General features: G+C 37.7%; 1 protein-coding gene across 1 annotated transcript in view; it reads right to left on the bottom strand.

Moving 5' to 3' along the window:
* Positions 1–12,956, bottom strand: part of LOC133135837 (gamma-aminobutyric acid receptor subunit alpha-2-like) — a 161,923-nt gene that overhangs the window by 132,730 nt on the left and 16,237 nt on the right. Inside the window, exon 3 of the mRNA XM_061253131.1 lies at positions 12,496–12,611. Within this exon, the coding sequence (XP_061109115.1) occupies positions 12,496–12,611 (116 nt within the window). The remainder of the gene's footprint in view (positions 1–12,495; positions 12,612–12,956) is intronic.

The raw sequence follows: 12,956 nt of genomic DNA, 5'->3' as shown, positions 1-12,956 counted from the left end.
AGAATTGGCAGAAACCAGTGGGACCCAGGTATAACCATCTACTGTGCGGAGAAGTCAGGTCATAAGTGGTGTTCATGGAAGAATTGCGGCCAAAAATCCATACCTCCGACCTGGAAACAAGGCCAAGCGACTCAAATATGCATGAAAACACAGGAACTGGGGTGCAGAAAAATGGCAGCAGGTTCTCTGGACTGATTTTTAAATATTTGGCTGTAGCAGAAGGCAGTTTGTTTACCGAAGGGCTGGAGAGCAGTACAAGAATGAGTGTCTGCAGGTAACAGTGAAGCATGGTGGAGGTTCCTTGCAAGTTTGGGGCTGCATTTCTTCAAATAGAGCTGGGGATTTGGTCAGAATTAATGGACTCATCAAAGAAGTACCAGCAGATACTTATCCATCATGCAATACCATCAGGGAGGCATCTGATTGGCCCAAAATGTATTCTGCAGCAGGACAACAACCCCATTGTCATTAAGAACTATCTTCAGCATAAAGAAGTGATTTTATGGCCCCCACAGAGCCCTGATCTCAACATCATCAAGTCTGTCTGGGATTACATGAAGAGACAGAAGCATTTGAGGGTGCCTAAATCCTCAGAAGAACTGTGGCTAGTTCTCCAAGGTGTTTGGAACAACCTACCTGCCGAGTTCCTTCAAAAACTGTGTGCAAGTATACCTAGAAGAATTGATGCTGTTTTGAAGGCAAAGGGTCACACCAAATATTGATTTGATTTAGATTTTCCTTCTGTTCATTCACTTCTTCTGTTCATGCATTTTGTTAATTGATAAAAATGAACTATTCACATTTCTATTTTACAGCATTTTTTTAACACCTGCCTAAAAGTTTTGCACAGTACTGTATGTTTAGGCAGTTTTTTAAATGGCCATTTGGAGACTCTGAAAAGACACAAGGATACAAAATGATATTATTGGTCGTATGTAAAATACTGTATTTTGCTTACTGAAGTATACAACACTTTTTTTTAATTCTGAAAACTAGAGTGAAATAACTACCTTGCAGTTGTATGCCTGTGTCAACCAGCCAAGTTTAGAATATTCAAACAAAGTGTTTGATACTAACTCTAAAATATCAACTAATGATTACATCACCAATCAATGTCGCAGTTAAGTTGACCTTTGACCTTTTGGATATAAAATGTCATCACTTAATATTTTAGACATTTATGTGAATTTGTCATAATTAGCGTATTAATTCTTCTTTTGTGAGTTCGCAGCGACCTTGACCTTTCACCTTTTTGGGGTCCAATTGGACATTTGTGCCAAATTTGAAAACATTCCCTCAAGGCGTTACTGAGTTATCGTATTCACAAGAATGGGATGAATGGAAAACGAACGACTGTCACCGGCATGGAGGCATAAGAAAAGTGTTTCTACTTCTCTCTGTCTGTCACCCTCCCTCTACCTCTCACTCCCCTTGTGCTCTCCTTAGATAGCAACAGGTCAAGAAGATTGTAAAACAATTTGTACAATAATCACAATAACAACATCCATTGTCCATTGATTGACATTTTTTTCAAATACCCAACCCACATCAACAAGTCAAACACATTCCACAATTCCGCATGCTTCCTCCTTATTTATCAGCATACTGAATAACAATACAATATTTTTATGATCACTGATATAAAATGGGGTCACGATGATGAAAGTTTTGTGGAGCCCATTTGTGGAGCCAATAGTGTTTGGTCTGTCTTCCTCAGAAATATTCACTTGAGAATACTTGAGGGGAGAGACGAGATTCCTTGGAAGTCCTCTATTTAGACATGGGCATCACAAATGTCTCATAAAATGTCAACCTTTTTGGCCATAAAATTTCAGAAATGTTTTTGTAACAGTGTAACAGTCTCAGTGTGCGTATTGAAAATGCTACTGATTCATTATGCGGCCAAAACAATGCTGTGTTGTTTTATGAAAGCCTAACAAACTAAACCATTGAACATGTAGTGTCGTTAGCCAAAATGCTCCTCAGTTGTTACTTCAATACCATACCACTCATCGGTGGCCAAAAATCTTACCTACTGTTCCTTTAATATAAGGTTAAAGCTAGGGTTGGGTGGTTTCACAGGGTTATGTTATCTTGCGTTCTTATAAAATCTTGATGGCTTCCACGTCAATACTGTCACTGAATTATGCCACAGTTGCCGCATGTTACGTTCAAAACTCCCATATTTCATCATTCTGTTCTAATGGCCCATACCGGTCAAAAAAGGAACAGATTATGATGTTTTACAATGTAGCAAGGTGTAGCTAGGTTAAATTGCCTTTAATTGTCACTGCTCTGGGTCGTTCGAATGATATCACCCACTATAGATGAACATAGATATAGCAAATTGACACATTTTGTTTGATAGCCTATACAGATGTATATTTAGATTTTCTTAAATAGGCCTAATAATAATGATAATGGCAACAGTAAACACCCTAGGCCTAATATTTCTTATTATATAATATTATGAATGACATTTGATTTTATCACACAGGAATGCAGCCACCTTCTGGTGGGAGACTATATAGCAGCCTCAAACTGTATTTTAGTAAAACAGCCATGTCCACGGGCCACATTAGGGCCACTTAAATTTTTAAGCAGTGAAACCGTGTACCGTGGTAAACTTTGGGAACTTCTTTAACAGTTTCAAAAATTGGATACCACCCAACCCTAGTTAAAGCACAGACTGTAACCTTTAATTTCAGGTTAATTACACCCATATTGGGTGATTCATGTAGGAATTACATTTTTATGCCAAGTCCCTCCATTTTAGGGGACCAAAAGGAATTAGACAGTTGGTTTCTCAGCTCTTAATATGATTAGTCAGCGCAATTAAATCACTTCCTTAGTGCAGAAAGAAAGTTTCCACTATTTTGCCCTGATTCTAGGCTTTTGTCAACATGAAGACCGGAGTTGTGCTAATGGCAGTCAAGGAAGCCATTATCAGGCTAAGAAAAAGGAAACAAAAATATTTTCCAAAACTTCCCTGACCTTTTGGGAAATCTTTCAGTAAGACAATGACCCTAAGCATGCCTCAAAATCAACCACAAAATGATTAACTGACCACATAATTGCTCTTTTACAATGGTTACTAGTCTAAAATGTGTGGTATTAATGTAAGAAGGCTGTCAGACTGAAAAATATAAATGATCTTGAAAGATTGTACAGATGAATGGAGGAAGGGAGTATACTTGCAAAAGTAAGAGTATGGTAATACATGCATAGGGGAGAGCGGGGCTAAATGGGGCATGGGGCAAAATGTAACACAGATTGTTGCATTTGAGCTTGAGAAACGTATTTCAGCTTAAACATGCAGAATTAGAAATCTGCTGCTACTTGACAATAGGTGTAAGCTAGAATGTACCATACTCCAAAGTGGGGTAAAGCCAATATTTCCTGAACAGAAAATCAATAAAACAAAGAACAGGAAAAACTGTTGAATGCTGAAGAATAGGAACCAGATTTATTAGGCTTAAGCTGTACAAGGCAGATAAATAGCCGTCTGAGCAATTACTGAATGTCAGATGCCTGCATCAGATGATGTAGAACAGCTTATATTGCATATTTTTAAACTGTTATGTACAGTTTTGTGTATTAGCCTTGTGTGGTTTAAGCCTAATAAATGCAATGGTTTCTATCTTTGTAACTAAACACATAACGACACAATGCAGAATAGATATAAGGAAATAAGGAACTATCCAGAGAGGTCTTTCATAGGCCCATGTTGGAAATAAAAAGAAAAATATATTTCAAGTAACGGCTGATTAATCTGACAACACATTTATTACAGCCACAGAGCTGTTTAGCCTGTGTCAAGATTACGAGCAGAGTGGCCAGTGTGATCATTTAAGATAAGGATCTTGCTCTGCTAATGTTAACATCAATTGGCGAATGCTAGCTAAGATTAGCTAACGTTAACCAGCCAGCTAACTTCCCAGCTAATGTTACCCTGCTTTACTAATGTGAATCTGATCTGGCTTGATTCTACCTTGATTTAAGTGATCATAACACACTCCAAAAGTTCCTCCTGGCTTGGCTTAGACTCCTGTATCCTCTCCCTTATTCTCTCCCATCACTGGGATTCTATAAAAATGCGACTCTTGTCACCATCAGATTTGTTATGACGATATATTACACACGTTCAAAAAAAGGTGAACAGGAAAAAATATTATTTTACATGTTCTAATAATGTCTCATTCTACTCTACTCTGGCGGGTGGTTTCGTGTTAGTGAGCGATTAGCCTATCCATACAATATGGCGCCCAGCTATTAAGTGACGTTATCGTAATACTATGAGTTGTCAATAGACAATACCAATGGATTGGATCTGTTCAACTCAGACCTGATCTTCACAAATAGCCAATATGTACCTTGATTAAACATCAATGAAAAATAGCTTAGCCTATCGTTACATGGTGACATTGACCAAGAACTGGATAATAACGTAGGCTACAGTCTTGTAGTCTTAATGTAGATTTTCACTGATATAGGTAGGCAATAAAAACATTACATACATACAACTTACATACATTACAAACGCATTACATACATAAAAAACTGTGTTTATATCCTTGTATCGAATTAGAAAATGAAATTAGAAAATGCACCGCTTTCTATTGCCTATTTTGAAGGTGTGGGTGTGCTTAGTCAGTGTTCCACCTTTGCATTATCACCAAACCACAACACTTCTTCACACATGATTAAGTGAACTGGAAAACCTGTTTGTAGCTAGCTGCTCTAAGCAATCCAATTAAAACCAATTAATACCTTTCATTCTTGTTCATTCTCTCTGGTTCTTATAAGTTATATGCGTAGTCTTGTATAGTTTCACAGTTGAGTTTAGACATTTTGCAAGCTGTGTGTTTTGTTTAAGTTACCAGTTTACTTAGTGGCCATGGGTTTAATGATTAGCCAGCTAGCTAGCCAACAAATCTTTCAGCGTGGATAGGTGGCTCATTAAAAAACAGGCACCCTCAACTCCAGTGCATGCTGTCTCCACTGAGCCCAGCACATCTACCAACCCCGAGCAAGGCATTACTGCCTTGGTGTCGGCGGCAGCAAACTTCCGTTTTCCACAAAATCCAGACACACCATCCTCCAGCCCTGCCGTGTCCGCTCCTGACTTAAATATGGATAGCCCATCCCAGCCAATTTTTTGTACTTATCCTAAGTGCATTCTATTATATTGTATAACTGGAAGTCAGTTTTCTTCTCTCGTTCATCATACAAATGCTCATGATAAAATCGAAATTCTCTACATTTTTATTGTTTCCCACCAAAATAATCAAAATGTCCACCCAAAGATAATGACATCCTCTGCTAGCAAGTGGTATGTCCCAGAAATGTCATTATGGTATGTAGGCAAGGGTTGAATGCTGTACGCATTAAAAAATGATTAATCTAGCTCTGGTAATATTTTCAGAATATTTTCAGAATATTATTTCCAATTACGAAAACTGTTACTTATTTCCCCGCTCTCCCCCTCCCCTACCAGCAAAATGAACAAGATCACCATGTATCTTCACTCACCCTTCCAAATGAAGGGAAACAAGTCTCCCTTGTCCTCTGATGTGTCATATCTGGTTGTCGAAAGCTTTTACATTACATTACTACATTACATTACTGCCATTTAGCAGCACACTCATCCACAGCAGCTTGCATTTTTAAATAGCATCCATTTATACAGCAGTATACATACTGAAGCAATTTAGGCTAAGTATCTTGTTCAAGTGTACTAAACCTGCAACCTTTACGTTTAAAAGCCCAGTATCTTACCTATTATGCAACAGTGTCACATTGTTGAATTGTAATGTACATCTGCCTTGTATTGGCAAGTGTGCATGTGTGAGTATACACACACAAACGCACATGCACACACACACACACACACACACACACACACACACACACACACACACACAAACATCTGTATTATTAAAAAGAGTGTATCTATGCATTCATGCATATTCATTGTGATTGTCACTATATTTAGATGGGCTCAATTCAGTCACAAGGAAAAACATCAGCAATGCTTACTCAGTTCACAACAACATCCTCTGAAAGAAATGGCTAGCCTGAGCTCAAACACAAAATTGCATTTCCATTATTGTAATATTTATGAGGAAGACAAGAACACACCATGTATATTATGAAAGCCTTCACATAGCTGTCAACCACAGATAACCATTCAACAACCCGCTTGCAAGAACTCGCAAATTATTTCCATTACAAGAAGCAGAGACACGCTTGCTTCTCACAAACAAAGTCAGCACAAGCGGCTCTGAATAAATGATGAGGATGAGGCACACTTCACTCCAAGGTAAAATAGGCTTTTGTCTGGACTAAACCGCATTGTCATTGATTATAATACAGATGGCCAGCGTCTTGACAGATGCATTAGATGCTAGAATGGAGAGTGAACATCCTGATGGGTGCACTCCACTCCATTAGAGTTTCTTACCGGCACTGGGTTGCTTAGAACAGCTGGCCTGGATTCCTCACATCTTTCCCAGCATTCCAAGATGTTCTGCCACAGGTTCAGTTGAGGTCAGTACTCATAGCAAAACCCTGTTAGATCAGGAGTTCCAAGTAAGTCTTTCAGCGCTGACCAGACCTTCACCTCTCACACAGGTTGTAACTCACATTCAGGCCAAAAAAGTAGCCATTTTCCCCTATACAGCCATCACAAATAATTATAATTACATTGACAACTATACATGCCAATACAGTACCCTCCAAAAGTATGGTGTGGTATGGAGTGAAATTTGTAGTTTTTTGTACATATTTAAGACCTTTTGATTTGTGATCAAAAGATGAATATGAGACAAAAGTCCAGACAATCAGCTTTTGTTTCATGGTATTTACGTGTTACATTACATTACATTATGTGGCAGACACTTTTATCCAAAGCGACTTACAGTTGATTAGACATCCCTGGAGCAATGTGGGGTTAAGGGCCCAACAGCTGTACAGATTTTTTTATCATGGCTACACCGGGGATCGAACCACCGAACTTGCAGGTCCCCGTTATATACCTTAACCAGTTTGCAACCTTCAGCACCTAAAATTCACGAGACACTTCAATCCAGCTAGAATAAGAGCAGTGCCAACAACATTTACAAATTGTTTTGTCCCTGGACAAATTGTTTGTTCCCAGATCTCTTGGGACTGATAGTCTAAGACAAAATTGAAGAGGAGTATAGGAATAATAAACCTGCATTAAGAGGAAGGCTTCCATCAAAAAAAAAAAGTGGGCTGTCCAAGTGAGCATGTGAACATTGTCACCATGGGGAATGGTAACGCCATGAAAAAACTCCCCTCTTCTATCCTTTCACATACCTGCTGCTATGAAAGCACATTTGTTCTAATGAGGTGTCAGGAAATGCTCTGTATACTGTTCACTGACGTTAAGTTTAATGGACCTGTTTCATATTCTAGCACTCGTAGCCCGTAGCTGAGTCAGAAGCTGGGTACGTGAAATACAGACTTTCCTAATGGGACCCACCATCCATGCCATCATATGCAGTATCCTCGTCTGATCCTCCGATAGAACAAATCACCTTCTTTTGTCACTGTAGACCCATCTCCCTGCCCCACAGGTGGACTCTGCCACAACAGAGCAGCCGGCAAGCAGCGCAGTAGCTGTGGTCTCATCATTATATTACATTACAGTTATTTAGCTCTCTCCAAAAACTTACAGTTGATTAGACTAAACAGGGTTACAGCTGCACGTATCTTATCATGGCTACACTGGGGCTTGATCCAGTGATGCACATTAGCCACTAAGCTACATGCTGCCCCATCAGAGGCAGTTTCAGCATCCCGGGGCAATTCAAAAGGACCCTCTTCTGCGTTTTTTTTGTTTTGTTTCTTTACTCACAATTTATCAATGAGCTCATTCTAAGTCAGCCATCTAGCAATTGGAATACATTGTGCCTAGCCACATTAGTGCCTGTGCTCCCCTTTAACTCGGAACCATTGATCTTTATCTCAGTGAGCTAATTAGTGTGATTGCAAAGCAACACACTACTGTTATTAGTGGCTGTAAGCTAGCCCACTTATGTTATCTTCACTCGTTTCTTTATTCTCCCCAGTTTTTTGACACTGCATAATTTCGCCTAGAAACTTTGTTCAACCTTTAAACTATTCAGCTTCCTTAGGAATGGTGTGTTGATATATTTTATACTTGAATTATTTAAGTTTTTATTCAGATTGTCCTGCTATTGAAATGAAAAGTGGAAGGTTCGTTGCTGTTCAGACACCCTGAAGAATCACTTGTACTTCACTTTGTTAATCCCTTTATTTAAGTCTCAATTTAAGTCTCAATCAAATCCCCCTAAGTCTCATTTTACAAAGCTTAAAGAGTAGTTATTTTGATGACTATTCTTCCTTTTGAGTCATCATGATTTTTTGAAGTAACAATACCTTTACGTTTTTGGCTATGAACCTCTGATTATCATTAACACTATTGTAACAAGTCCCCTACTTCATACTACATTATCTGAAAGTACTTGTTTTTTTAAAGTTATAGTCCACTCAAAGATAATTATTTGAAATATAATATACCACACTAAATAAAAAGTATTATGAAGCATAATATTATATTTTTGGAGACCATATACTCTTAAATTTGCCATCAAATTGAACTTTTTTTCTTTTGAAGGTATATTACTACCACCATGACTACCAGGAGGGGTTCAAAGGGCCCATTTTTGTCAAATGGCTGGGCAAAATGTTTTACCATATATTGCTGGTATCGATCATCTGAATAAGGAATGCCTTAAATGATACATGAATGAACAAACTTAAATGAACTAATTGCATTATATGATGCAATAGAATCTTTCCTGTTTTGAATACCTATCATAGTAACTACTCTAATTCACACACACACACACACCCACACACACACACATATATATATATATATATATATATATATATATATATATATATATATATATATATAAAATGATTATATGCTCCAAATAGTTCTATTAGGCCAATTGCCTTTTATGATGTAATAGCACCTCTCCTGATTGGCTATTGGGAATACCTAGCAACCACCTATCAACTGACTAGTAGTACCCTAAAACCACAGAGTAACAATCTACAACAACCTTATCAACCACTTTTCAACAGCCATAGCAACAACCTAGTAATACCCTAGCAACCACCCACTAACACCCTCGCAACCACAAGCATCACCCTAGCAAACATCTAGTAACACCTCAGTAATCCATTATCAAATTAAGAATGCTATCATTACTACTGCTAATCTAGCATTCAGCTAGCACATGCAGTTTCTCCTGGAACTTTACTTTTCTAAATTCAAATTCAAGTTTTGTGATGGCCTACTCCACCCATGGTTTTCGAGATATAGACACCAAACCAACTGGAAAATGTCTGGCTTGGTTCAGAATGGTGTGCTTGTTCATAGTTTGATATCCCCATTACTTTCGGAGATATCTAAGGTTTTCCAGGGAAAACAGGGAAAAAAAAGGAATGAATGGCGTAATGTTCAGTTTCTAGAGTGGTGGAGTTGGAGTTTAAATTTTGCCATTACTCTCTCAATTCTGAGACTACATACTTATACATTGAAATGTTGAGCATTTTTTTACTGATTCTCACAATCTTAATAGCTATTGGGTGGTACTTAAATCATGAGGATTTTAATTGAGTCTCACTCTAGACATTCTGCAGTTGAGCCAATCCACACAATTTATGCAAATTATGTGTGTGCTCATGGAAGCCTGTGATAGTAGTAGCAATATTCCACCAATTTGCTGCATTTTCTCTAGGAAATCTAGCTCTTGATGTGAGTGGGTGCTGTTTGAAACTTTGAGCAGGCATACTCTTCCTACACTTGCTGGACAAACAGACAAACCCAGGTCACCGGTCCATTCTCCACACCAATCCACCTCAAGGCCAACAAGAATTAAAAAATGAAAATAAAATGTTTTATTTCCTTCAAAGGAGATTAACAAACATGCTGTTGAAGTCATTTCATCGACTAATGAAGGACCCAAAATTGTGCATAAAAAAGGCTTGATCACCACATATTGTTATATTGTTTGCAGAAATAAATGTAAACCTTCTGGAAAGATCTTAATCTTGTAATATTCTGGACATAGACACTGCTTTATGAATAATAGAAAGAAATCCACACACACACAAAAACAAAAATAAACATTGGCAGACATTTTTTGTTTTGTTCAGGTTTTGCAATTTTTTTAGGGATTTAGGATTGGGGGCAGGTTAATGAGGTTTATGATCCAAATCCCAAAGCGTGCTTTTGCTGTCACCACCCACTGAGCTTCGCGTTTGTGGTCCCAAAGATCCACCGACAAACAGCAGGCCCCAGCTTCCCAGCAGGGATCTTGCTGGTGTCTGAAGAGAGGGAGCTGCGGTGTAGGAGGCATGATAGCAGCCCTGAATATCAGATGTACCAAGTCAGCCCACAGGCTTCTACATTTTCGGCTTCACACAAGGTACTGCTTCAGCAAATCGTTCAGCAAATGGTGAAAACAATGCACATGCGAAAGTATAGGTGAAAACAACATTAATAGGTACAGTATTTTTGAAAACAGGGTGGACTTGATGCAGAGATGTGATCCAAGATAGAAGAAAGAAAGATGGGCACCAGATAGGGGGGCGGGGAAGGGGGGGTCATAATAAGACAAGAGGCCTGGGAGTCCTTCCCAGAAATTATTGACACTTTAAACTAACACTCCCACAATTCTATGGAATTTCTATATGGAAAATATAATATTTGTAAGAGAGTTTTGAGCACTACATTGTCATTTGAATTCATACAAGGTGTGAGTCAATGCTATGTTGAAGTGATAGGGTGTTTTGTTTGGTCTAAGTTTCACACACCACTACTATGCTACACTAACCCAAAATACGTGAGCACTGTTTGCATTTTGTTTCCAATTTGAGATCAATAAATTTAGTACTGGCATCCATAACTTTGTATTTGTATGTAGGTAAACACAGTTACATAGTAATAATCACTTTTGCCATTGGGTGAATTTTGATATTCTGAAAATATCAAGCGGATGGGTATATTAGTAGTATCCTTGCAACTTTGTGTAATTACACAAAGTATGAAGTAGGGTAAAAGAGTCAGGTAACACTTTATATTATAGTGCTCTGATTCCAATGTAAACATAATGTCACAAATATTGTAATTACTCATTATCACACTGTACCTAATTGTTACAATGTTAACACAAACCATATCCCTAGGTATTGGATTTTTTTAATGCAGCCATGTTACAATGGGCACATTCAATACATGTTATAAATAATTGCACATTAACATAGCACTGTAAATAAAAGATATCAGCAGAGTTACAGGTGGAAATTGGTGGCATTGCATATATTCCAATAGTTATAATGGCAGATATAGCGGATATATAATATATAAATAAGATGTAACGTTCATATTTTATTACATAAACAGTAAAAACAAATGTAATCTATTTGAATCGTGATATTCTTGTTGCATTCACGTAGTCCAGTATGGAAATAGAAATCCTCATCTGCAGAAAGAGCACTTTTACTTCCTGAAACATCATCAGAGTCCCTTCAAAAAGTATTGGAACAGCGAGGTCAATTCCATTGTTTTTGCTATACACTAAAGACAATTGAGTCTGAGCTCAAAAGATGTACATGTTCTGAATTTCATCTTATATTTTCTGGTCTTGATTTTAGGTTTGCAAAAGTATTGGAACATGACTGACAGGTGTTTCTCCTGTTAGATAGATTGGTTAAACAATAAATAGTTCTTAATGTCTCTTGTTCATCGTTTCATCTCAACCCAAGTTGTATTCTGTATGGCAAAAACAAAGGAACTGACTGTCTTGATCAAAATGTATGTGTGATTTTCAAACGCAACTGTGCTTTTATTGTCATTCATTTCAATATATTTCAGAGTGGCAAGTCTCCGCTGCATGATAAAAAAAGAAAAATAATGTTGGTTCAGAAATAATATGTTATGCCACTGAGTGACAACGTGAATATTGTTACTTGAGTGAGAAGTTAATACATGGCAAAATAAATTTACTCCACGATTCCCATGGGTCATTGATCTGGGTCTACGGATTTCCATCTTAAGACGGAAGAATCACATCCCTGTTGATGAAACTACTAGATGAATGAGCTAATTAGATGATTGAGTTTAGCAAATGTAGTAGTATCCGAAGCGGTCACAGCAGTAGCAACAGTACCCATAGCAGCAGTAGTCATAGTGATGGTAGTAAGAGCAGCAGTACCTATATTGTCCAGGTTTTCTCAGTAGAAAATGTTACAAGTTATTTCAAATGAACCTAAAAATATTCTAATGATTCTAACATAAAAAAAATATAGGTTTAATAAATTGAAGTAAGAACTGACTTATCCACCAAAACCAAGTGTAGTTCTAGTGTAGCAATAAGCTACAAAACATCTTTCGTAGCATTTGTTAGCATTGGTAGATTGCTTTCTTACCTCCAAGCCCAGGTCTGAGCCGATTATCATAGCCATCCAGCAGTCTGTCCAGGATTCTGGTGAAGAGAGTGATGTTGTTTTTGAAGGCGTCTGTCGTGGAGTCAGCTATTCCTGACCTTAAAGCAAAACACACTTTGGTGAGCACATGCATTACTATTTCTATCACCCACGATTATGTATGTATTTATATTTATTAAAATAAATGTCTGTTCCACTTTTGTCTTGACCCTTAATTGTTGAATAGCGGACAACTCTACAGAGTGTAAACAAGTGAAAAGGCACGTAAATTTAAAAAATCATGAATGCACTCCAGCACTATTCTTGTATTGCTTAAATGGTTTTCTTATACCGGGCAGCACACATGCATTCAGAGAACAGAATATTTACCAAAGCATTACAGATGTAGCAATGTCACATAGTCACATGGCAATGAGTGATATCAGATATCAAATGTATAAATC

The sequence above is a fragment of the Conger conger genome, chromosome 8, assembly GCF_963514075.1.
Source record: "Conger conger chromosome 8, fConCon1.1, whole genome shotgun sequence".
Taxonomy (NCBI): domain Eukaryota; kingdom Metazoa; phylum Chordata; class Actinopteri; order Anguilliformes; family Congridae; genus Conger; species Conger conger.
The sequence above is the reverse complement of the archived record's forward strand: the minus strand, read 5'-3'. Positions and strand labels throughout refer to the sequence as shown.